Here is a 27,305-nt window from a genome sequence, read left to right on the forward strand (position 1 = left end):
ATGCCCTTCAATATTATCACCTAAAACACTTATAAATTCTTAGACTTAGCTGTAATACATGATGATATTATTTCTCTTACAAACTAAAGATAAATGATTGTTTACTGGTCTTTATACACTATCGTGATTCCATCTCGAGTCACGATAACGACAAAGAGGGTTAGTGAGGTTTTCAGCCATCGTCAGAAGTTTTGGCATTAGAGAACACAAGGCGGTGCGTTCTCTAAGCCTTCCGTTGTGGCCTAAGAATGGAAACCCGTCTTGTTCTTGGGCCAGGAGCTTGGAATCAAGGATGGCACAAGTTATTGGGCAGGAGCCAGAGAGAGTCCTGTGCCCTGTCAGGTCTCTCAAGTTTTATCTACATAAAACTCAAGAAAGTCGAAGTCGTACGGACAATCTGCAGTGTTCCGAAAAGACCAGACTTGCCCATATCGAAGAACACCCTGGCTTTATTGTTAAGGAGTTCTTTCAAAACAGCTCCTTCATTGTGTTGGCACAAAGATTTGAAATCTTTTGATTTGAATGCTCACGAGGTGAGGGCGCGGCCTCGGAAGCATTTCAACAGAGCATGGCACTCAGCAACATCCTGAGTACCATGTTTTAGCGAAGCAACTCTGTGTTCAATTCACACTCCCTGCGAGATGTGAAGATGGCATATGAGATCTGCTGCTCGCTAGGGCCATACGTGTCTGCAGACACAATCTTGGGGGCAAGTAGTACCACTCATCCTATCCTGTAGAAAAGGGTTAGGAAGAGCTCTTAATTTAGTAGTTGAGTCGCCGACAACGGTGACTTCTTAACTCTTAAGCCTTAGTTAACACACCTTAACTTTGGCTAGGTTGGTCAGGTGGTGATATATATTTTTATATATATATTTATTTTACTTCTTAGCCCTCATGGTATGGTCAATATGGTCTAGTCACGTCGTGGTCTCGCCCCTGTTGACAGATCATCTGGAGTGCACCAGCTATATAGGTCTCTACCTCGCTGGCAACTCTAGTAGCACAAGCAGACTTACGTGGCAATAACCACGAAGCCAGCAATGCTAACAGGTGGAACCAAGATGTAAATCATCTGCATGCATTTGTTTCCCAAAATCCTTCTATTCTGTCCCTTCCCACCTCCAACGGTGGGATTCAGCTATATATATATCTGACAGGTAAGTTTCATGAACAAAATGATATTGTTATGATACAATAAAGTTTGTTCATACTTACCTGGCAGATATATATAAAGCTGTATTTTCTGAAGTCCGACAGAAATTCAAAAACTTCCGGCACACACAGTGGTCGGCCAGGTGGTTAGTACCCATTCCCGCCGCTGGGAGGCGGGTATCAGGAACCATTCCCATTTTCTATTCATAATTTTTATTTCCACTGTCCCCTGAGGGGAGGTGGGTGGGTACTTAATTATATATATCTGCCAGGTAAGTATGAACAAACTTTATTGTATCATAACAATATCATATTTAATACTTTGAGGTCTGAAAATAAAGGTTTTGGAGTGGATTTGTAGAGTTCCAAGGAAAGCAAGTGCAATTAAGTTCTCAAAATCCTGCTACCGGAAGCTTAAAGGCCCATTATTGGTCTCTTATTCTAGCAAATTTTATTGGAGGAAGCAAGAGAATATTTGAATAGAAATAGTGGGATGACAAAGGAAACAACTATGGCCAGGTTTATGATAGTGATTTAGCTGAGAAAGATAGGAAATAGTGAATATAGACTAACTGGTGCTGTGACCAAGTTAATGGCTTGATTAACACTACATTTGAAGCTTAACTTGGACTTCTTCCAGATAATATGCCATTTTTTATAACAAAAGAGAGTTCCAAGCAAAAGTTCTGTGTAAAAATTATGCTGGAAAGTTTTGCTTCCAGCCTGCTTGGAACTCAAAGGCCCATGAAAGGTGTTTGAGGGGAACAAGTCAGGAAAAAAAAAAGTTCAAGTTGAAGAAATGAGTCCTCAGGAAACCCAAGAGAGGATAGTGTTAATATGAACTTGATAGTCAAAAACCTGTTAGATGCTAAATAATTCTTAAATGAGGCCACTTGACATGCAATAGGTGGAAGTCTCCATTATTTAAAACTTTACCATGTATGTGAAAAGGCATTAAAGAATTGAGTTGAAGAAAGAACTCGAGGTGAAAAACTTTCAGTTGTCTGTAAACTTTGCAGTGACTCTGTGGGAATGACAGTACTACACTGTTTAGATGGGATTTCAAAGTTTTTTTGCATTCTGGTGGCTAATTTACAATTGGAATTAGTGGGCAAATAGAGCAGTGTACTGTATTAGATTTTAGATTTGTCATGTTTTTTATATACAACTTTTGTACTATCCACCTTTAGGTACAGATGACACACTTAGGAGTCAGGGAGAAAAGTAAACTGTCAATTTTTACCTGAATTGAAAGTTTTGGTGTGGCATTAAAAACATTTTGTAAATTTTGTGGATGCAAGTTTTGTGCTTAGACATTTTTTGAAGAATTTTACAACTTAGTTGTTATTATTTAGTTGTTCACATAGTGTTAAATGTCTCAGCTTGCTTGTTCACAAGTGGATCACACTTTAGTTTATGTTATGTCTTTTTTTTTAGATTTTTTTAAGATATTCAGTCGACCCTACGGGATTTGGTTGGGGGAGAGGGACCACAACCCCCACGAATACTTGACAGCTGCTTATAACTGCCTATTTTGATAGTTCAAGCACCAAAAAACCCCACTACAAATGCTTATACTTGCTTATTTTAATGAATTTATAACAAAGAATTTAGTTATGAAAATACAGTAATTAGTGAATATTTCTCTATGAAAAATTCTGCAAATAATGTGAATATACATTCCACAGAAAAATCTATGAATAGGTGATGCCGTGAATCCAGAACCACAAATAGCTGGGGTTTGACTGTATGGGTACTGTGATGAGTTATGTGTATCATGGAGTGTTTTTATTCTTTTCAGTCTCTGGAGCAAGAGAAGCACGCTGTATCCCTTAAATACGAAACCAAAGTTCAGAATGAACTTGCTCTCAGTAATGAACTTGATCAGCTTCGTGAGCAGCAGGAGAGCACGGTCAACTCAGAGGTTTCACGCGTCACTCAAGCCCTCGAGAAAGAAGCACAGAGGTTGAATAGAAAGGTACTGTGCATATATTTAAGATTTTGAATACTGAATGTGATCTTTCTATCTTAAGTGATTTCTTTCATCATAAACCCTTCACTCATAAGTACTGTAGCCTTAAAAGAACTGGTCCTTAGAGAAGATTGGACAGTTGTTCTGTACAGAGCCCCATTTGAATAACAGATTGATGCAACAGCAAACCCTGCCACTAGTCATGATGACCCAAGTTCCTCTTCTTTATCTTTACTGTTGGCAGCTGACAACTTGGTTTTTGCTTAACTGTCTAAGAGGGGGAGGCAAAAAGATGAGCATCATTGAAGCTGTTAAAGAACTGAATCAACAAAACCCTCTGGAGCAATTGCAAGGGGAATGATTTGGCAGAAATAAGAAAAAGCAGGAAACATATTGAGTGCAATGATAGGTCTAGAACCACTGGCATTAAATCTTTTCCATTGATGGCCAAAGCCAAAGCTGATTATGCATGGATAGGGAAAGGTTTGTCACCTAAAAGGTGACAAACCTTTCCCTATCCATGAGGCTGAATTACACATTCAATTCATTACTTTGTTTGCAGTACAGGTACTGAAGTGATTTGTTTTATTAAAAAAAAAATACCTTCTCTTACCAGGAATACTGTAGATATCTTCATCCCTAACTTGTTGATTGGGCTATTCTTCACCAATAACATTATGAGAGCAAAGCATTTTAAGTTAGTTTTCTCGTGAAGGTATATATGTACTAAGCCTGAGTCTGAAAGACATTAGAGTAGATGTACTTTATGGTTTATATTGGTAATTATTTCTTTTCATTGATATTAATTAAGTTTTTTGCCATATTTGGCAAATCAGATTTTATAGAATAAATAATCTTCCGTCTTTGGGAATATTGCAGTAGCATTTCAAAGCTGCTTATTTAGAAAAATGTTTTAAAGTTAAAAGTTAGTTTGGTGATTCCTACAGGCTAGGTAACCCCAACCCCCACCACCATTATATCACTCATGGAAGTAACCATCTAGTAGAGAGTCATTATTTGCCTCTTGATGGGGAGCGAACGTTGGTCCCCAAGATTACGAGACCAACAGGTTACCATCTGTACTGCCTGTAACTTGTAAATTGTCTTATTTCTTACTTGAATATTTCATAATGAAAACATGACTTTAGGTTACTGTCGTCGAAGAAGCACTGGAAAGAGAGCAGACAGAGAACCAGCAAAACAAAGAGCGCATAGCATTATTAGAAGCACAAGTTAAAGAAGCCCAAGAAAGACTTGACATCTCAATACAAGATCAATCTGCTGATGAAACCTCAGGTGCTTTACAGGTATTATAACACTTTAGTATTTGTATTTTGTATTGATGGATATAATTCATTTGGGAAAATTAAATGTGCAGAATTATAAAGTAGTTGTTAATCTGCATGGAGTATTTATATGAGTTTAGATTTTATATTCATTATACTGCACTAAATCTTTTTCTCTCATCACATCTCTTGTGAGTTCTACAGTGTGACCATAAGTTAGTAGAAGTAAATTGCTTCTGAACCTGCCCATATAATACATGGCTTTCCACATCCTTCTTTTCTTCATGTGCTCTTGTAATCATTTTTGACATCGAGAATTGTGCACCCCATGAATTTGTTGTAATCCTGACATCCCAGAGTCACCACCTATTGCTGAGTTCACCCCCACACATTTCCCACAACATCCATATTGCTATTTGCCTGACTACTTTTTCTTTTGCTTCTTTTTCAGTCATCATAAGCTTTGTTTTAAAGCCCACACTGATTTTCATTCCTCCTCTCCATTCAACTCTTCCAAATAAACATTTTAATAATTACTTCATCAGATACTCTGTAAGTGCTAGGTCCATTTGCTTGCTGTCCTCATTTTCCACACTTCTTTGTAACTCTCTCCATTTCTATATACAGTTTTCATACATCTGCCATTGTGTTCACTCTAGATTTTGTATTATGACAAACTAACATCACTAGTATAATTAGTTGCTTTGGTATTTTTAAGTGGTGATAATGTAATTATACCTTTGTATAATCTTTTGCATAAGTCTGATGCTGTAAGAAAATTTTTACCCATGAATTTAGTGAGATGTTATGGACCAAGCATAGTCAGTGACCAAAAGAGAAGCTTCAGCAATTTCCTCTTTGTTTTGTTTTAGTTTCTTATCAGTATCCATAGTAGCGTTACTTAAGAGGTTAAATCTACAATGTTTTATTTGCTTGTTTACTTATTAGTCACAATGTTTAGTTTGCTTGTTTACTTATTAGTCATGGTGTAACTACTAACAGCATTGGTTCAAATGCTTTTCACAAAGAGGATTACATTGTGCTGTGTATATTGATGTTACAAAACAATGCATAACAGAGTCTCAAAATGTTGCTGAGTGCAGGTAGCCTAACATAAAAGTGAATTTAGAAGTTCTACCACTTCAAAGAGTTGCCCTTCCATCACAACATGGTCCCCATTTGTTCGTTTATATTTCAGATTTTCAGAAACCTCTTTATGTATATTTTGCTATCCTGACTGTCTCTTATGGACATGTAATAATTCTGTTATGTGTATTTAGTGTGTCAGTCATGCTTGAATGCCTTTTTACAAAGTGTTAGGAAATTTCACATTTGCTGTTCATTTAATTCTTGCAGTCCCCCTGGTATATTAAATGTTTTTGTTATTGGAGAAATATGCTTGTATATTGCAGAGTCAAATTTTGGCATTAGTTTGTGAAAAACAAGATTTGGAGAGTCAAGTTTCATCATTGAAAGCACAGGTGAAGACAAGTAATTTGAAATGTTCTCAAGCTGAAAAAAATGTTGAAGCATTAAGAAAAGAGGTGGAAGACTTGGAATGCCAATCTACTTCTTACTTTAATGCTTTGGAGGTAAGTTTAATTTAAATAGAATTAGAATAATGTTGATTTACATGTGCAGTTTTTTAAGGATGACAATGTAAACTTGTGCCCACACAGGGGCCTTCCTTTCATTTTACACAAATGGTTTTGAATTACCCAATACATAGTGTTTAGATAAGAATTAAGTCATCAAAGAATGAAAGAAGTGGTGTTCAGCGCTCCTTTACATATTACAGCTCAAATTTCAGTGCTTCTTTGGCTACTGCAGACAGTTCCCGGTTATCAGCTGGGGTTCCTTTCTCAGCAGGGTGCTGATAAGCGAAAACCGCCATTAACCAAAACTGCAATTTGGCACTGATAACTGCTCGATGGCACCTCTGTTAGGTATGTCATGGCACCATAAATCGCCAATTTTATGGCGCTAGACAAGCCCGATCACCATTAACCGAGTCTGCCGATAACCGGGGACTGCCATATTTGGTTCATGCCTTTTTTCAAACATTTGCAAATCTTCATCCATTCAGAGTATATGTAGCTATTGTCTTGGTTGTATTTATGCACTTTGTGTTAAATTATATCATAGAGAAAGAGCATTGGTACTGAATTTGCCATCTTGGCAAGTTTCACTACTCACTGGATTGATTGATTAATTTGGAGTTCTTTGTCATTGGGGCGTCAAAGGTCATTGAGTATTATATTAGAAATGTGTTAAAGGGTTGAAATATCCTGCTAAGGACTTTCTATGATACTACTGTCCTCATGGTAGCAGCTGGAGATGAATGTTCAGAATCAAACAGGAAGCAACACATCAGTTTTTGAAGCTGAAGGAAGTGGTCTTGTGTATCCAAAGAAAGGTACAGGTTTTTATACAAGCAAGAGGCTAATGAAGTTGCGCTCATCCCAAGACTCATTCCAGAGGAATGTAATTGTAGAGAGCCTGAACAATGGCAAGCAGATTCTGCCTTTGGAATGATTAGTGGACCCAGAAATCTGCAAGTATATATGGCAACTGTGGGTTATGCCCAAGTGGATCTCCTTAAGCGACACTGAATCACAAGCTACTTTCAAGTCTATTGATTGGTTCAACATGATCCAGTGGTATTGGAAGCTCTACGCAACGCTTATTGCTTGGAACAAACCAGGATGATGATCTTTGATTCTGAGCTGTTGATGAATCATCTCAGGCTCCTGCTGTTACATTAAAAACTCCTGAAGTGGAAGCACATGTTTATTTCAATGTTGTTGATATTTCAGTGGACCCCCCATATTTGCGTTCTCCAGATTCACGGACTCACACATTCGCGGATTTCTCTTGGGAACGTTTCCCCGCATTATTTGCGGAAAATTCGCGCATTCACAGTATTTTTCTATGATAAATATCCACAAATTCCTGGTTTTTTTGATGAATTTCATCATAAAATCCACTTTTTGTGATAAAACTATTAAAAAAACCAAGCATGAAAATTTTTTAGTGGGTTTTTCTTGAGTTTTAACTAATAAAATAGGCTGTTTTTAGCATTTTTATAGGGGTTCTAACTATTCCAGGGGGGGATCTGGTACACATCCCCCGCGAATACGGGGGGACCACTGTACATTTATATTATATTATTATTGGTATACCCTGTCATGGTATGTTATGTGACAGTACAAATTTTCATGTTAGCTATCGTGTTGGTGTGTGTGTGAATCATAGGATAATTTTTTATTTTAGTTCATTTGAAGTAAAATGTATAATTTTTCTGTTTTTTCTCCATTACTACAGTAAATTTCTCTTTTAATATTAATTTATATATATATATAATGTATGTATGTATATACAGTGGTACCTCGACATACGAAAGGCTCAACTTACGAAAAACTCGAGATACGAAAGCAAATACAAAAAATTTTACAGCTCTACATACGAAAAGTTTTCAAGATACGAAAGGTTGTTGCTGTAAAGTCCCGATATTCGCCCGGACCACCAAGAACAATTTTAAAACTCCCGCGCCGCCAACTGCGTAAACTCGCCACCATCCTCCCGCTCTCCCATTGGTTCCTGATGCTAGTCACCCCATAAGGTCCTGCTCTCCTATTGGTCAGCATCTACCCCTTGTGCTTTAAGTATTCTTTTGGTAAAAGGATGCTGTAAATTGAAAAACTTATTCATGCAATACATTTAATATAAAAAAACCATTAGGTAAAGATAGAGTAAAGAATAGAAATGAATGGTTATTATACTGTTTGGTAGTTTCAGTAGTTGAAGAGAAATAATGAAAATTTATGGCTTACTGTGTAAAGTGATTGCTTGGCAATCGTTCGATACTCGTAAGTGCTGGATGTAAACAGAAGTTTGGAAGCTTTTTTTTGTTTGTTTATTATAGTTAATGCTTACTTAATAATTATTTGAAATGAGTACATGCAATACATTTAATTAAAAAATTGTGAATTAGATATCATAAAATATAAAATAAATCAGACTGCCAACAAATACGTATTTTTTAGAATTATTCTTCTGTTTTATTATTATGTTACGTATACGTATGTTTCATTATAGCTGTCAGTAACTCGGTATCTCCATTAGGTAAAGATAGAATAAAGAATAGAAATGAATGGTTATTATACTGTTTGGTAGTTTCATTAGTTGAAGAGAGATACTAATGAAAATTTATGGCTTACTGTGTGCTAGGAAAAATGATTGCTTGGCGTTCGTTCGGAACTCGTAAGACGGGTAAGAGCTGAATGTAAACAATCGATTGGAAGGTTTTTTTTTTTGTTTGTTTGTGTATTATAGTTAATGATTAATTAATTATTATTTGAAATGAGTACATACTGATTATTTATACATTTTATTGGCATATTCTAAGCTTTTAGCTCTTAGGTTTAGATGTCAGAATCATAGACTAGGCTACAGTAGCAACCTGCTAACATAGGCTAGGCTTAATTGCTTAAGGGGACCATATGCTAAAGTCCTAATATATGCAGTAAAAATGGGTTGAACATTACATGCAGTTGAATATTACTCAAGTATGTACAGTATTTTGCCTTTTTGGAGTCATATTTCTTCCGTTGGATCAGCGTCGTAACCCTAGAACATGTGTTTTAGGCCTGGAAATATAATTTACTGGGGTGTTTTTGGAGGGCTTGGAACAGATTAGCCATTTTACATGTAAAATGTGGTCCAAGATACGAAAACTTCATGATATGAAGGGCGCCTCGGAACGGATTAATTTCGTATCTCAAGGTACTACTGTATGTTATGGTCTGGCCTTATATTTTATTTTGTATGTTAATACTTGTCCATGCGATAAACAAAATTGTTTATATATAATATTATAATATTAATGATATATATATATCTATATATATATAATATATATAAAATATATATATATAATATATATATATATATATATATATTTTTGTTCCGACACGGCATACAAACTCGGTCCTTTTACAATAGGAAGGTACTAGCGGCAGTTGGATAGGTCGTAAGCTTTCGAACAAGGGGTTCGGTAGTTAACTGCTTGTCCGACAGGCGCGCGCGCGCGACTGGGAGGTAAACAAATCACTTTTGCTTTCGGCCTGCTGGCGTGTAGACGTGTATCGTCGCTCTCTGCCCGCTTCATCGTCGTTGCTTTCGCATGGTTGTGTTTTTCTTTTTCTATTTATCTAGTGAAACTGAATTGTAAGTACAATCATTTCATATTTATTTCCATTGAATTCAATTGCGAATTAAAGGATCTTGGTTTCTCCACGCCCTCCGATTACCCGAGTGCCGGGTCTGAAGGGCGTAAGTGCGGGAATTCATTTTCCCCTGAAATGATCCTCGTATTGTGTATGCTCGGTGCCGAGGGCGGGAGAGCGCTCGCTCCGAGCTTATATTTTGGTTGGAAATGTGTAGATGAAAATCGTAAGTAAGTGCCCTTTTCATTTATTTTTTTTTTTGACCTGTATGCTCGTTGCCGAGCGAATGCGCTCGGCACGAAAACTTATTCTGTATGGAAGTGGAATCGCAAGTACAGTATTCTTTTTCATTTTCATATATTTATTTTGATTGTAGCAATACTCATTTTGGATCAATTTCCGATCTTACCCGGAAATTGATCCTTTCCCCTTTTTATTTGAATGAAGTGAAATCGCAAGTGCAGTTCTTTTTCATTTTCATATTTTATTGAGATTGCATTATTTACTTGGATCAATGTTTCCGCTATTTCCCAGGAATTGATCCTTCCCCTTTTTATTTGTATGAAGTGAAATCGCAAGCGCAGTATTCTTTTTCATTTTCATATATATTTTGATTGCATCAATTCATTATGGATCAAGGTTTCCGTTCATAATCGGGAATGGATCCTTTTACCCTTGCGCTCGGTACCGAGGGCGCAAATGCGCTCGATCCGAGCCCTTATTCATTGTGAAGTGAATCGTAATGCAAGATTCTTTTCATTTTATTCCTTTTATTATTGATTGCATCAATATTTATTTGGTTCAAGTTCCGCTCAGTCAGGGAATTGATCCTTATGCCCTTGCACTCGGGCCGAGGGCACGATTGCTCTCGGGCTCTTATTATTATTGTTGGGTACATGGGTGCTGTGCGGGGGTGGGGAACGAGAACCCCCCCCCCCCCCCCCCTGCTCAGCTCCCACAGATGGCCCTTCCCCTTCGAGAGAGAGAGAGAGAGAGAGAGAGAGAGAGAGAGAGAGAGAGAGGTTATCTGGGTTCTTCTCCTCGCCCGATCCGTCGAGCGCGGGGGAGGGCGCTCGGTGCCCGATGTACAATTGTATTCGGGGTCTTCCACTCGTTCGGTGTGGGGCTCACCCCCCCGCGCGAGGGGACTTCCCCCCCACTAATCACTACTACTGTTATTTCCGCAGGTGCTACTGCCACGAGGGTGGACCTTGGTGAGGTATGGGCGTCCTTCCATTTGCAGGGCGTGCTAGTGTCCAGGGGCTGCGGTTCTATGTCTGGGCCTACTGCGGTCACCCATGGAGTGGTGACCACGCTCCTGGTGACGACGTCCCTCCTCTGGTGTACTCGCCTCACGTGGTAACAGTCTCGCCTACAGCCGCTGTGAAGTGCCGTTCGCCGTACCGAGAGGGGGGCGTGCCGCCGCCGCTCGTGGTTGCTGCGCTGCCGCGACCACACTTCCGCTGCCCTAGAGCTCGCCCCTGGACCTGCCGCCGGTACCAGGATGTTGCTGGCTGCTGCTCCACTTCCTGTGTTTTCGGTGCTGCCTGCCGTACCTGCCGATTCTGGGCTGACTGTCCATGCAGTTGCTGCGCTGGCTGTCCCTGCCGTTGCTGCGCTGGCTGTCCCTGCCGTTGCTGCGCTGACTGTCCCTACCGATGCTGTGCTGGCTGTGCCTGCTGTTCCTGAGATGCCCATACCTGCTGACGTCGTCCCTGTTCGTGGTGGTACTACCCCAGACTATGGTCTGTCTGTACAGGTGCGTCCGGGCCCTGTGGCTTCGGCTACAGCAGCCCCGGCTCCGCCCTGGATGGCAGATCTTACGTCTGTCCTGAGGAAGCTGACGAAGAAGAGGAGGAAGGAATCGTCGTCGTCGTCTTCATCTTCTTCATCGTCGTCGGCTGCCGCCTCTTCCCCTTCGACTTCTAAGGCTTCACAGCCGAGGAAGAAGAAGGTTGCCTCCTCCCTCCTAAGAAGTCTCCCTCGGGAGCTTCTCGGGACCCGTCTCACCTCGGTGGGACGGGAGGGTTCCTTCCGCTGGTCCTCCTGCTCCTTCGGGAGCGGGGCCCGTCTCTTCTAACGCAAGGAAGAAGACTACGGGGACCAGAGGGGTACCGGCTAACACCGGTACTTCCTCGCCTGGTGTCAGTGGTTCTGCCACTGCATCAGGGTCCGTCTCGGCCTCTCGTTCGCGGGAGGTACCGAGTGTACGGTCGCCTACCAGCGACCGTGCAGCCAGGAACCAGACCTCAGCTCGCTCAGCGTCAGGTTCACGGCACGGGACGGAAGACTGGTGACAGCCGCTCACGCGACTCTCACCAGACCAGCTCTCGCTCTCGCGGCGACCAGCTGGCTACCCGGGGACGTGACGGTCCACGACCGGCCACGGGCTGAGGCTGGGAAGAGGTCCTCCCGTTCGTTCGCCGGTGCCAGCCACGGCTGGAAACCAGCGAACTGCGACGTGCCGTGAGGGACAAAGCACCGGTCTCACTGTGACAGTGGAGCCTGCAGGTCGCCTGACCGTCGCTCTCACAGAGAGAGCGATCGGGTACGGCAACCAGCACCAGCTCTTCTGACACTCGAGATCGGGGCCGCTGTGCTCAGTCCAGCCGTTCTCCACAGCGAGACGGTTCGACCAGGCCTGCAGCTCGATCGCCACCGCGGGTTGACGATCGCCTGCAGCCCTCCAAGCCTGCTGGTTCTGCCAGCGAGCGAGGAGGGAGCGTCAGGTCTGCCTCTCCCGTACCTTCAACCTCCTCGGGTTACACCGGGAGGAGAGAGGTATTGAGGAGTGATCGTGAGGGGTGCGCCCCTCATGATCCCACCACGACGCCCTACGTGCCAGGCACGGTTCTTGGACCGGCCAGGACGTATGCGCAAGTGGATGGAGAAGACCGAGAGGGCTGTCGCTGTTCCCCCTTCTTAGGAGGAAGGTTCTCGGAATATGCTCTTGTTCGAAGGGCTTAACGGTCCCACTCTGCAAGATGCTGTGACTTCCGAGATCCAGAGGAACTTTGCCGAGGTTATGGCGCTGATTCGTCAGGACAACGACCTCGGGGAAGGATCGCCGCTCACCAGCAGAGCCACGTCTCGGCTCGAGTCGTTTTGGGGCCCGAGAGGGAACCCAAATCGATGGTGGGTCTGCCGCGATCGGAGCTTGCCGACTGTGTTGAACCAGGTAGTCTCTCGTCTCCGGACAAGAAGGCTCTCTCAGTTCTGGCCGGTCGAACAAGCTACTTCACCTCCTCTATCTACTGCGACAGAGGCGTTTCTACGTGTCTTCGGACACCGTATTTGAATACCCCTTCGGTCCTCCTGAGAGGTTTCGACCTCGACGAGGACTGGAATGAGTCGTGAGGACGGTATCGGCTCTCTCCTGTCAGGTGTCGATCAGCCCCACCCAGACGACGTTCACAGTGGCGGCAGACCCTTACCTACAGTATGAGTTCGTAACCCTCCTCGGGAAAACGTTTTCTCCTGACGATACGTTTTCCCAGGCTCTGAGAGGCCATCGCCGTAAGGCGATGGCTGCTCCTTTTCTTCTCCAACTGCTAGTTCTGCTGGGAAGGCGAGCCAGTATCCAATTCCTCCCCATTCCCTCTCTCCTTACGGCTACGAGGGAAAGGGGAGGGATCCTACAGAGATTTCTCTGTAAGATCCCACGTTAGGGGCTGCGCTACCGGGGGGACCTTGCGGGTCCTACCTGACGTAAGCCCCGGTCGTTGAGGAGGGATCCTGCCCCTTTCTCGATTTCTACGGGAATGGAGAGGACCACCAGCCGATATCGTTTGACGAATTCGGTGGGGGGTTTCGCAGAGTGCTTAGAATTCTACGGAATTTCTAGCGCACTCAGAGTGTTCGAGTTTTTTACGATCTCCAAACACTTAGGCGAGACCACGGTCCAAAGTGAGCGAGAATCCCCGATAATTGTTACACTATAATCGGGAACCTCGCTTATGCTCGAATTCCTGTAATTTCTAGCATTTGGAAGAAGACTGCTGCTGAAAGAAGAGTATCTCACAGTAGGCGATTAACCTGGAATAGAGAAGAACGGACGGGAACTTCCAGTTTGGCTTGAACTATCGTCTTCGGTATTCTGTTCACCATTGAAGCTTTCCTTTGGGAAAGACTTCTCCTTCACTCTCTTGACTAGAGAACGAAGGCGGTCGATCTCCAATCCTTATTCTCATTCCTCGAGAGGAAAAGAATTTAGGATGGAGGTCGTGGTACAGAACCTACAAATATACTACGTATATTACCCTCGCGACATGATTCTTTTAACAGTTGAATTGTCCGGGGGTAGGCGCATACCGTAGTTAACTCTACGGTTTGTGACCGAGACGAATTGTATCTTAATTGAACTGCAACTCGGGGTTGCCTGCAACCTCCCAGCAGTTATCAGTTTCGATTTTAGATACTTGGTATTGTCACGACAACACCAAATCAGCTTTTGTATTTACCGAATCCGTTTCGGTTAAATATAATTGCTCGAGCGTATTCTTTATGCTCGATGGTTCTAGCCGAACGCATTCCTTCGTGGAATAATGGATTACCTGGCAACTCAGGATGACGAGTCACCGAGAGCTACTGCGTATTGAACTGCCTGATAGCAGCTCAGTATCAGCTAGGTCTCGGAGATGCACGGTCGTTACGTCTCTCTCTCCCCTGGTTTGATTGACTACCGAACCGTATCTCTGCCCAACAATCATGGACTTAGGTCTCTGATTAACGGGGATTCTCGCAATAATGAAGGACCATCTACTGCTGTGACGCTCGATTTCATCGCCTTCGACATTGCGAGAATTTTCAACAGAGATATCTCTTGGACTCTCTCATCTTTCTGTTTACCGCACGGTAACAGAAGTCTGTACTAGTCTTCCGCTGCATCGCACAGCGATAATGCGAATGATTTTTGCAGACATCTGAGTTTGTCTTCAAAATATCTCGTATTCGTAGGTGTGCAATTATTCATTGCTCGCCCCGAATTAACAGATATGTCAGAAGACATCGCCTACTCTCCGACCTGACAGCTCTACTTCCAAATGTTCAGCCCATGAGAAGCAGTTCTTCAGGCAGTATTTCCCTGTCTTCATTACTGAAAAGCGCTCCGCTTTTATTGCAACTACGATCCTCACCGGACAGCAATGAATAGCGGTTAGCGTTCTCAGTCTTTGTAGCACAGGTTCAGAATCTTGAGAATCCTTCTCTCGGTTCAGCCGTGAAGACGTAGGTTGCTTTTTCTGTACACCTTCGTCTTCAACGACACATAGTGTTGTTTCTCCTTAGCTGAGAATCAACTATACTATGAGATATCTTGCCATCAGGGACCTCGGTCTCTAGAAGGCAATTGACTTTCGCCTGTTGGGCACATGCCTTAAGAGAATCATCACCTCGCCTTCTGGCATCGGTGACGAACAAATTATTTGTTTAGTCTCTTGGCATAACCCTTTTAAGGCGAAGGTCACGTGACTTGCTCGGGTGCTTGGACAACTTGCCTCCTACCGAACGCAGTCAGTCGGCAGCTGTCAGAGCGCCCAAGTCTGTTACGAACTTCGCTGTGGACTTAGTTCGGTTGTTCCATAACAGTCTTTTCTTCGTCCTAACGGCTTGTCACAGTACCCATACCATCGACACCCACCATTGAGTGTCGGTGTCCTATCCACTACCGAGAAGAACTTTACTGCATGGGGATAGGAGAATGTGAGACACTTCGCTGCAGACGAATAGACCAGTATGGGTACAGGACATCACCGAAGTCGAGAAGAGGGATAGGTCATACGACCATTCCCTTCTTTTCCTCTGAGATAATTGCATGACTTTTCCTGCGAAGTCAAGCATCCAGGGGATGGGGATTCGTGACGCTCGATTTCGTACCGACTTCGTAGCGAAGACTCAGAACCCTTGGTTCCTGACGATCGGTTAGAGTCCTTCACAATCCCCTCCCTAATTGACTTCACCGCCTTCGATGCGAAGGAGATGCTGCTTTGTCCTGTGAAAGCGCGACCGCGCTTTCTGAAGAAACTCGACATCCCAGGCTGAGTGTTGAAGACTCTTTGTCAGCACCAAGATGACCTAGAAGTACACTCCCTCGAGTTACACAAGAACTTCTCCGTGGCGCAGGTACTGAAGGCAGGGGTCTGGTACAACCAGACCACTGGCACCTCCTTCTACCTTTTGGATATTGCCCACAGGTCCTTGGATCGTTTTCCTTGGGACCCGTGGTGGCTGCTCAACACGTTGTGTAGCTAACCCAGACCCTAGCAGGCTGAACAGCATCGAGTCCTGGTGTGACTGTAAGAATAGATAAGTGAATGAGAGAGTGACTGGCTTCTCTTCCTATCTTTTTCTCCCCCTCTACCTGTGGGTAGAGGGATACGGTCATCACCTTGCTGGATAAGGACGAGATGCCGGTGAGCTACTCGACAGAGCCCCATCCTATCCCTTTCACTAGGGATGGGAGCGAATATCCACCACTTCCTCCTACAAGGGGGGGGAAGTGGATGCCAACAAGAGACAAACCATAACTTTATGTTGCCTCTTGCAAATAGGAACTTGTTCTTGTTTGCTGGTACGAAGAGATACGCTTGCCTCTCTCTTAGTACTTGGTCGAGAGGTCTGACCATTGATCCTGCGGTGCACACCCCGATCAATCGGACAGAGGCTTGGATCCCTCCCTCGCTCTTACGACCAGGGAGGCATTCCAAGGTTGGGCGAACACCAGTCTGTTCACAAAAGACTCAGATTCCTCCCACCAAGAAGTGAGTCTTCCTATTGTAAAAGGACCGAAGGTTTGTATGCCGTGTCGGAACAAATGACAATTTGTCCAAAATTGCATTTTTCCTAACTATACAAACCTGAGGTCCTTTTACACATAGTCCCACCTCATGCCACCCCTCACTCTGCAGTTTTTGCTTGGGCCAAAAGCAAAAGTGATTTGTTTACCTCCCAGTCGCGCGCGCGCGCCTGTCGGACAAGCAGTTAACTACCGAACCCCTTGTTCGAAAGCTTACGACCTATCCAGCTGCCGCTAGTACCTTCCTATTGTAAAAGGACCTCAGGTTTGTATAGTTAGGAAAAATGCAATTTTGGACAAATTGTCATATATGTGTGTGTGTGTGTGTTGGTCTGGCCTTATATTTTATTTTGTATGTTAAGACTTGTCCACGAATTAACAAAATTGATGCCTTAGCAGCCTAATGTTCTGATTGAGAACTCAAATTTTGAAAGAATCTTTGTATTTTCCTTAGGTATACATGTAAGTGATTACATAATAAAAATATGGAATGTTATTCCATATATATAAAAGACTAAAACTAAAGAGGTCAACCAGATTGCTTGCAGGAATGTGATCAGACTAGAGACCCTAAAGATGACATATACAATAAAAGTAGGCTAAGATAACATGCCGTCACCTGTAATCATTCATTTGTTTTGAAAACATTAGTCCAAGCTCCCTGCTTGAGACAACTACCGCGACCTATAATTCAAACGGCCTACGTGATCTATAGTGTGTCTCATTTTGTATGTATGTTCATATGTTCGAGTTACTGTCTGTTCCTTTATGACTTATAACCGAGATGGTAGACAGAGCAGAATAGAGTTAGCCATCATCATTGGCAGACCTGTATCTCTTTACCTAAACTTTATCATGTAGAGAGAATAGAATTAGCCATCATTATTGGCAGAAGCGATCAAGCTATCGTCATTAGAAGACCTGTACAATCATACCTGATCTTCACCATGTAATTTCAGAAGAATATATGTATTTTTATACTTTGTGTTTTCTACAAGAACCTCACATCATTGCCGAATCATCATGAGTTTAACACATCATCGTCATAACCAAGAAGATAATACTGACTTCATAAGTGATCTACAAACCCCAAGACACTCCAATGAATATGGAAGTGCAATACCAACCGACTTAGCGTAAGATTATCGCAAGTCTAACATTACCTCATAGGGCACCTTATTATACAAGGCACAGCCCTAAAAGTGGTGACAGCGTACCAGAAGAACTCTACAACGTCTTCCGAAGAAAAACCAGAATAATGAAGTATCATATCAGAAGTCTACGACGACGAAAGCAACAGATTCTTCAAGCAACTTAGTATCATCGTTTAGTGAGCAACTTCAGAAAACAACAAGAACTCTTCAACGACGACGAAAGCAAGAGATTCTTCAAGCAACTTAGTATCATCGTTTAGTGAGCGTTTTCAGTAGTGAATAACTTCAAGAAACAAACCCGACGTGTCCTTTTCCTACGGCAACGCAAGCTTCGTCTCTCATTAGAATCATTCAAGAAAACACTGTTAGTGAGTGTTTCCGGCACTTCAAGAAACAAACCGAACGAGTCTGCAGCATCGGATCTTCAAGGGCTCGAGTCATCCAAACAACGCTCACGGGGAAAACTGAAGCCAAACCAGGTCATCCGCTAAAAACAGAAGGAGGACCAAGGCCGTGTGTCGTTATCGGAACATCGTGACTTCCCACAAAAGCAAGCTAAGTACAATTTTTTATTCATTTGGAGTAACTTTGAGTGTTTCCTTTACAGGTCGAATTTCGTTATTCCTGTGGCTGAAGTTACGAGACATTCTTAATCTTACGTTTTTTATTTTACAGAAATTATCTACAACATCATTGAGATTTCGCTACTGCGAGTTTTTTATCTTTGAGTTTCTGTTTCCAGAAGTTCTACTGAAATATCATAATCATATACTATGTTAATTTTATCATTTTGGGTGATTATTAATCCTTTACGTAACAAATCATATTAAACAGTGAATATGCGTCTACGCAGTGGACGTCTGTATTTATACAGATGCATGTATAGGGTCGTTAGGCACCGTAGTGATTAGAAAACACACAAAAACAAGTGGAACACCCGTACAAATCTAGATAAATTAGAGGTAACACTATTTCGGGTCATGACAATAAATGCTCCTTTGCAAAGTCCCGATCGCAGTTTTAGCCTTGAGTTTTTTGAGTTATATAAAAAGATCTAACCTCAATGACTCAACTTAACTTTAAAAATACGGCTGGATTGCAAGGAATAACATGTCTATAAAAAACTTTCATTAGGTTAAATGCGCTGACCAGGATCCCTCACTATTTCAAATTTTAGCAAAGAATGAAGTAAACAACAGCAAGTACAAACAGTTAATATTGAATGCAGTAGAGATAACTTGTCTTAATAGTAATCGCTCAACTCCTAATAGTTCGTCATTCATATGTTCGTTGCTTTACACGTAACCAACAACAGAATGCTAAAAACACACAATGCTTTGCCGATGGTAAACAGTAGCCCTAAATATCAGAATCAAACAAAGCAAACTCGGGTACTGTGTCATCTAGTCAAGCGGTCAGGGTCAGTCAGATCTGCCGAGTGTAGCAAGCAAAGCACATACCACATAAGCGACTTCAGCGGAAAGGGAGAGCGATGTTTGAAAAATTAAAAAGGAATTTTCGTATGAATAACACGACCGTATCAAGTAATCAGAGCAGGTTCTCGATTTTTTTAAAACATAAGTTATTATAAGTAGTGGTGGATTAAGCCCGACTGTACGCGCCGTAAAAATGAGAATATCTTGTTTTATTCCTTTAGTACACGTAATATCCTGTATTTACGGACTCACCGTCTGTTGTTCGAAACTTCCCTAATGAGAAGTCCGGATAAGCGAGCGCTTACAGATACCTCTATAGTTATAAAAAAACATTGATCTGTATCTAGTGTAATTGTAAGATATCCATCTAGGGGTATACAAAATATTATCTTACCTCTTGCAAAATAAGGCGTGTTTATCAAAGGAAAATTCTATAAACCTTCAAACATATTAAAATCTGTTTGAACAAAAAGAGACAGTTAATCAAAAATAACTTATATAGAAGAACAAATCATTTGTCTCATAAATCGTAACATTGTTCAAATGACCCAACAGAATTCTCCCACAACCGCATCGCAGTTTGCACGCAAAATCTCGAGACGCATGCACCCTCGAATGTCTTAGTGCATGTAAAAAGACTTTGCTGGGATCTGAAATTTTAATCCTTCCCGACACTGAAATATAACGATTTCCGCAAACAAAGCCCTAGACACGGTTGACTCGCAGCAACAAGTTAATCTAGTAATCCACAAAACCTATACATATAAATATCGCATTTTTTTTTATTGTTGCTAATTTTTAATCACGCCAAACCAGTCGTAGATGAATCTCTCTTATACTCTAGCTAAAGTAATATCCGTAAAGTCATTTAAGCAGAGGTGATTCAGCAGAAATTTTTTTTTTTTATCTTTTATCTGAATACCAGGATGTTTCTCCACTAGCGAGTGATCTCTGGGGAAAAAAACGGATGTAATTTAACACAAAATACGGTCTAAGGACAAACATAAAGCTATATACGTACCTTCGCATAGACTCCCAATGAAATTTCAAAATAGAGATAAATGACGAAGTTGAAAAATGTTAGTAATAGGAGCCATTAGGAAATCAAATAAGCCCATATAATTTTTCCCTCAAACGTCATGCCATAAAAGATCGGACTTGGCGTATCTGCGTAGATTTCTGTCTCTTAAACAAGGAAACGACTCCCGATAGTTTCCAGTGCCATGTACCGACGACATCTTATCTCTGTTAGGTTAGAATAAATTTTTCACCAGCTTGGACTTACTTAAAAGCTTTTACCAGATACCATTACCTAAGTGATTGTACCTCATACACCGTTTTCAGCACACTCAGGGGACATTATCAATTTTTATGTATGCCTCCGGCTTATGTTGCGCCCCAATTACAATATAGTGTTTGGAGACTTAGGGGATAACCTACATGCCTATATGGTTGGTCTTATAATCTTTTCTAAATACCTTAGAAGTACATTCACATAAACTAGAGCTAGTGCTACTGAGACAAAGACAAATAATCGCAGAGTAAAATATCTAAATGTGAGTTTTTAAAAACCGAACATGTTTATCTAGGTTTTATGTGTCTAGTCAAGGTCTTAAAGTAGTCCATGGTAAGGTGTCGGCTATTCATAACTTCCGGTACCTAATAACGTAAAAAGGGGATACAGCACTTTTGCGTTGTAGTGGGTATTACAATCGTATGTAAATATGTAACTCTTCAATCATGACAGCTCCTTTAACAGATCTTACGAAGACGAGCGTAGATTTATTATGGTCTGAAAAGCATCAACAGGCGTTCGATATCTTAAAAGCGAAATAATGCAGCACACCTAACTTAAAAATCCCTGATTTAAATAAGGAAATTTTTTTTTTTTATTGCAACAGACGCCTCAGACCAAGGGGTAAGAGGGATACTACTTCAGCAATATGATAAACAGTTCTTCCCTATAGCTTTTTATTCACGTAAACTAAAGCCCTCTTAAAGTAAATATACAGTAATAGGCAAGGAAGGGCTAGGTATCGTTAACTCACTAGTACATTTTAAGTTCATAATCTATGGCTATCCTGATAAAGTCCTTACTGAACATGAGTCCTTTACCGAGTTTTTCAAAGGTTTTAATCACAGTCCAAAAGGAACTCGGTGACAAATGATCATTCAGGTCTTTGGAGCCAAGATAAGATATCTACCTGGGAAAGCAATTATCATAGTTGATGCATTATCCCGCAATCCCGCACCATACTGCAAAGAACCATTAATTGGACTAAAAGATATAGAAACATCCGTGACTATTGTTAAAACCGTATCTAAACAAGAAAATTCCTTAACCCAAGAGATCGCGAGCATTGAATATCTGGGTCGGAGCGCAGAACTGTTACAAACTGAACAAAGCAAGGGTCAGCAGCAATAAGCAAAACAATAAACACTTCGAATGGAAACCCTAAAGCAAAAGTATATTTAAAGTATGTGTATCAGAATTATGTAATCAAATGTATTATTATATGTAGGTCCGTGACGAGGAAAACCCGAAGAACACAGCAGGTGACTAACGACCAGGTAGTAGTAATAATCTCTTTCATACCAATCGTCCTAAACTGGTTGGATTACGTCATCCAGGGTTCTCTATTATGTCACAGAAAGCCAAATCACTGTTTTACTGGCCTATGATGCTTACAGATATAAAAAGCACATATGTAACTATTTGTAACACGTGTCATGAAAATAAGGGATACACTAAGACACCTGTCAGTTTACGGGCCTATCCTGTGCCAAATCAATCCTAGAAAGAATATACGTAGAATTATTAACAGAATTACGAGTCTGACAGAGGGAATAAACACTTCTTAGTGTTAATAGTTCCTTGACACGTTATATAGAATTAATAGCACTAAAAACAAACACCGCAATTGAGTGCGTTAGGAATATTTATGAGTGCTAAATCAGTAAACATGGAATTCAACACATAATAATAATCTGACTCGGGTGGTGTAAATCAATAATAATCTTAACTCGTTGTGTGAATTCCTTTCCATTAAGAAAATCAATAATATATTTTATCACCCAGAGTCAATCGGTTTGGTAGAATAAGAGATAAATAAGAAAGTGTCAATGTCTTACGAGTTACAACTCGTGATATTGGATCCGAACTGGATTATAGCGGTTCTCGCAGTTTTAAATACCTTTATCATTCATATCTTGTATCTATAGAATTGATACCGCAAGTAGCCTTATATGGTACGCCGCTAGACCACTTTTCCACATATTCAAGCCAACCATTAATTTATCAAATATATATAAAAAATATATATAAATAAATAAATATAAAAAATAAAATAACTATGGATACAAATGGAGTCAATATAATACACTCCGTAAGAAGTCGGAAGGGTTACAAATTATAATAAAAAAGGAATCACGATAAAATCAATAAGCAAAACATAACCATAGGTTAATTAAATATCCAAATATATATGCGTAAAGATTTGAACTCTAACTTAACGCTTTAGTAATGACAAATAAGCTAAAAGTTCAAACACATACCAAAACCTACTGACATATTGTCTGTCCCGGTGATTTATATTCGTAGTCAATGAAAAATAAATAAATAAATAAATAAATAAATAAAATACAATAAAATAAAAGAGATTTTAAAGTCAGGAAGTCTAGAAGTGAAAATGTATATCTATGCGAATAATTTTATACAGGGCAAATAGTATATATAAAATTTGTATGGAAACCCTTTTTTCATTAGTTTGAGTAAGGAATATTTAATTTAACATAATTACATTTATTTACAATCATGCAGATTTCCAACATGAAACTAACATATTGTTCAATTTTGGTACTGTTTTTTTTTTTTTCAGACATTCTTCTCATGTGGGTGGAGAATTAAAAAAAAAAATATATATCATTTGAAAATACTAAAGTCGTACTTATGACAGCAAGTAACGTAACTCTTAGCTGGCTGAGAGCAATCTCCTGCCAAGTGACGACGTCATCATTGCCCATTCATCATTGTTCCTTTTAACCTCAATAATCTGCTTGCATAGGCTTCATCTGTGTGTGTCGTCTCGCACTTGCAAAGCAGGTTGACTGGAGAAAGGAATGCTTAGCTCATGAACTTCACATGTGGTTCATAGGTCACGATGACATGCCAGCCATAACCTATTCTTATCCGTGTGTGCAATGCAACTTGCAATAGTTTTAAAAATTAATGAACAAAATAAGCAAACAGAATTTCTATAACATCAAAATAAACTAATTTTTTTCTGAACCTCATAGACAATTAGAGTCAATGATTGGTAAACGGACAATTAGAAGTATCAAGGCATGTATATGAAAAATTTACTTGCAACATTAGCCTATGACAATTCAAGTAAATCACATTCATGGGAAAATGTCACATTTTCTTGAAAAACCCAAAGTTTATATAGAAATTAGTTACATAGTGGGTTTTTTTCGTTGCATCTCCTACCTATTAATAAAGTTTTAAAAATTAACCTCAGAGGATGCGCGCGAGAAATTTGAATATGAAACTTTTGTTAGGGGCACATAGGATCAGATTTTATCACAGCTTAATTTCAGTTAGCATAGAGAAATACAGAATCATGATTAATATTCTCTTTGACTTATGTTGCCTGGCAATCTTACAAATAGCTCCGTTTTCCACTTCTCGGTCTAGTAACTTACTACCAGTAATATCGAATTTTCTTTGGGATTCGTAATAATATCTGTTTATTTTTTATAATTATGGATATTTTTACAGTCATCATAGACCTGGATAGGTTCACTCATCGTTAATGCCATGGATAAAAAAGTTTGTACAGCTGACTTTTTTGAATTCCATAAAATATCAGCGAATTCATGTGGGTTAAGTCTGGTCTTAACCCTCTTACGCCGGCTGGACGTATTTTACGTTGACATTTTTTGTCTCCCGTGTGCCGACTGGACGTATTTTACGTCGACTTGCAAAAGTTTTTTTTAAAATTTGCGGAAAAATACTTATAGGCCTACCAACCTAAAACTTTTGAATTACGCGCCTTGGGGGATGCTGGGAGTTCACAGATCAAGGTGTTGTTTTGTTTACAATCGTTACGCAGGCGCGCAAGCGCAAATTTCTTTCTTGCCGCACTAAAAAGTATCTGTGACACATCTCGAAAATTATTTCGTCACTTTGACATAATTTTTGTACCATTGTAAATTAGCCGTTACATGAAGTATTATATATGAAAATGTGCGCATTTTTATGTAGAATACAACAATAAAATACTCATGATTGTAGCTTTTATCAGTTTTGAGATATTTTCATATAAATAACGATAATTGCCAAAATTTCAACCTTCGGTCAACTTTGACTCTACCGAAATGGTCGAAAAACGCAATTGTGTATGGTGAATTTATGAAAAAACCTTTTCCTTACGTCCGCGCGGTAACTCTTCCGAAAAAAATCATACATGCGATTGTGGTAATGTTTGCACCATTTTAAATTACATAAAGTTACATAAAGTTTTATATATGAAAATGTGCGCAATTTCATGTAGAATACAACAAAAAATAATTGAAGGTTGTAGCTTTTCTCATTTTAGAAATATTTGCATATAAATCACGATAAATAGAAAAAAAACCATGTTCGGTCAACTTTGACTCTAACGAAATGGTCGAAAAACGCAATTTTAAGCTAAAACTCTTACAGTCTAGTAATATTCAGTCATTTATCTTCATCTTGAAACAAATTCGAAGTCTCTAGCAAAATATTTAGATTTATGGTGAATTTAAAAAAAAATCTTTCCTTCCATCCGCACGCGGATTCTCCACCACAAATCTCCGAAATATACGTCCCATTCTCGGAATATTTGCTCCGTTTCATATTAGGCATTTCATAGAGTTTTATATATGAAAATGTGCGCAATTTCATGTAGAATAAAACAAAAAATATTTGAAGGTTGTAGCTTTTTTTATTTCCGAAATAATTGCATATAAAAAATATATATATAAAAAAATTCGACATTCGGTCAAATTTAACTCATCAGATATGGTCAAAAACTGCAATTGTAAGCTAATACTCTTACAGTATAGTAATATTCAATCATTTGTCTTCATTTTGAAAGAAATTGTAAGTCTCTAGGACAATATTTAGATTTATGGTGAATTTTTGAAAAAAATATTTGTTTACGTCCTCGCATTACGAATTCATGCATTATTTTGTGATAATATTTTCTCTGTGTTGCTTTTATCGTTTTACAATGTGTTATATACCAAAATGATTGCAATTTAGTATACATTACAACGAAAAAAAAATGTAACTTGTTACCTTTAACCGTTTTGCGCACAGCGCAATTTGAATACAATTATATATGAAATTTCGTTTTTGCGCTATCATATATCACATTATTTATATATGATAATGATAATTTTTTTCATTTCTGATGGTTGCGTACTAAACTTCAGGCAATGAAAAAAAAGGAGCCAAAAATGAACTCTTAATCTTGAAAACTAAGCGCGCTGTGATTTTTTGAAAAAAATATTTTTTCCGCTTCTGCGCTCACTCTGAAACCCCTCCGGCACACGGGAGACAATTTTTTATTTACTGCTCCGGCGTAAGAGGGTTAATGGCTCTCCCCCTCCCGTATTTGATGTTCTGAATTTACTTTGCCCTTGTGACAAGTATAATTTCACTTGCAGGCTGATTAATGGAACCTGGTTACAGTATCCTGCAATACGAGAGTTTCACATCGCAACTTCAAAAAATTGTTCGTCGCTGCGGACGACGGCAGTCGAGTAACAACCGCCTACAATGTGAAAGGAATAAGCACCATCATGGACTTCTTCGACTGACACCGTATCCCGTCGTTAATCTCGTTTTAATGCGGAACGCTCCGGCTGCTGTCGGAAATCGACTACAAAAGGGACATACTTCCGACAATTACGACCAGAAGGATATTCAACTCTACTTTGCTGGCCAAGGACTCGTGCTGGGGGTGATTTTATTCATCGCGAACGTATTCGTGTGGCTTAGGATGCAGAGAACAAGTATGATCGCAAAATAGAACGTTGGACCCCGCCCAGGCAAATTTTCCCCTTGTTTTAACCATTTGGAATTGGCCCTTTCATTTGGCTATAGGTGGTTGTCTGGAACTGTGTAATGGACGAAAAGTTATTCGAACACTAGTTAAATGTGTAGTAGTATAACCTCGGTCATGTATCCTATATATATGAAGTATCATGTATCATATATATAAATGATCATAAATAATAGAATCGAAATATATTTTTTGCGTGTACGCACTAGGAATCTATATATAAATGATCATAAATAACAGAATCGAAATATATCTTTGCTTGTACGCAATAGGAATCTATTTAAATTGCACATATATTAATCATGATTATATGAATCCATATACATATGTATAAACAAATCAGGTAGCCTATAATCAATCTGTTACCTTTTATCTTACCAATAACTGCAGTTATATATGAGTTAGTATATGGATTAATGATGCAGACATATAACAGTTAGCATAAAAATCAACTAATCAATCAGCATAAACATTAATAATTTTATCAATTCATATATGAAATTTTTATCAGTTAAAATATGATTTTTATCATGTTATCAGAGTACATTAGTATTTTCTGTAGCATATGTATCTTAATGAGATGAAGTGAAAAACTGTATCAGTATATATCACGTGATCACTATTATTTACCAATATCATTATGTTTTACATCTTATTACTTGAATCTGTATTTGTGTACAACATGAATTTTTTTTACTTATAAGTATTTTCTACATATATATATATATATATATATATATATATATATATATATATATATATATATATATATATTCACATAGTGTCTGTATCACACTCCTATAAGTCAAATGCAAGTCAAGTTTGAGTAATATTCAGTAGTTGGTTTTGGTAGCTGACCGAGCTTTTATGTAAGTGATTACATAATAAAAATATAGAATGTTATTCCATATATATAAAAGACTAAAACTAAAGAGGTCAACCAGATTGCTTGCAGGAATGTGATCAGACTAGAGACGCTAAAGATGACGTATACAATAAAAGTAGGCTAAGATAACATGCCGTCACCTGTAGTCATTCATTTGTTTTGAAAACATTAGTCCAAGCTCCCTGCTTGAGACAACTACCGCGACCTATAATTCAAACGGCCTACGTGATCTATAGTGTGTCTCATTTTGTATGTATGTTCATATGTTCAAGTTACTGTCTGTTCCTTTATGACTTGTAACC

The 27,305-nt window shown here is 39.7% G+C and overlaps 1 protein-coding gene across 1 annotated transcript in view; it reads left to right on the forward strand.

Moving 5' to 3' along the window:
- LOC135209262 (protein Spindly-like) overlaps window positions 1-27,305 on the forward strand; it is a 99,868-nt gene that overhangs the window by 45,686 nt on the left and 26,877 nt on the right. The window contains exons 3-5 of the mRNA XM_064241967.1: window positions 2,956-3,132; window positions 4,275-4,433; window positions 5,825-6,004. Of these exons, the coding sequence (XP_064098037.1) occupies window positions 2,956-3,132; window positions 4,275-4,433; window positions 5,825-6,004 (516 nt within the window). The remainder of the gene's footprint in view (window positions 1-2,955; window positions 3,133-4,274; window positions 4,434-5,824; window positions 6,005-27,305) is intronic.

Source organism: Macrobrachium nipponense, chromosome 37 (assembly GCF_015104395.2).
Source record: "Macrobrachium nipponense isolate FS-2020 chromosome 37, ASM1510439v2, whole genome shotgun sequence".
Lineage (NCBI taxonomy): Eukaryota > Metazoa > Arthropoda > Malacostraca > Decapoda > Palaemonidae > Macrobrachium > Macrobrachium nipponense.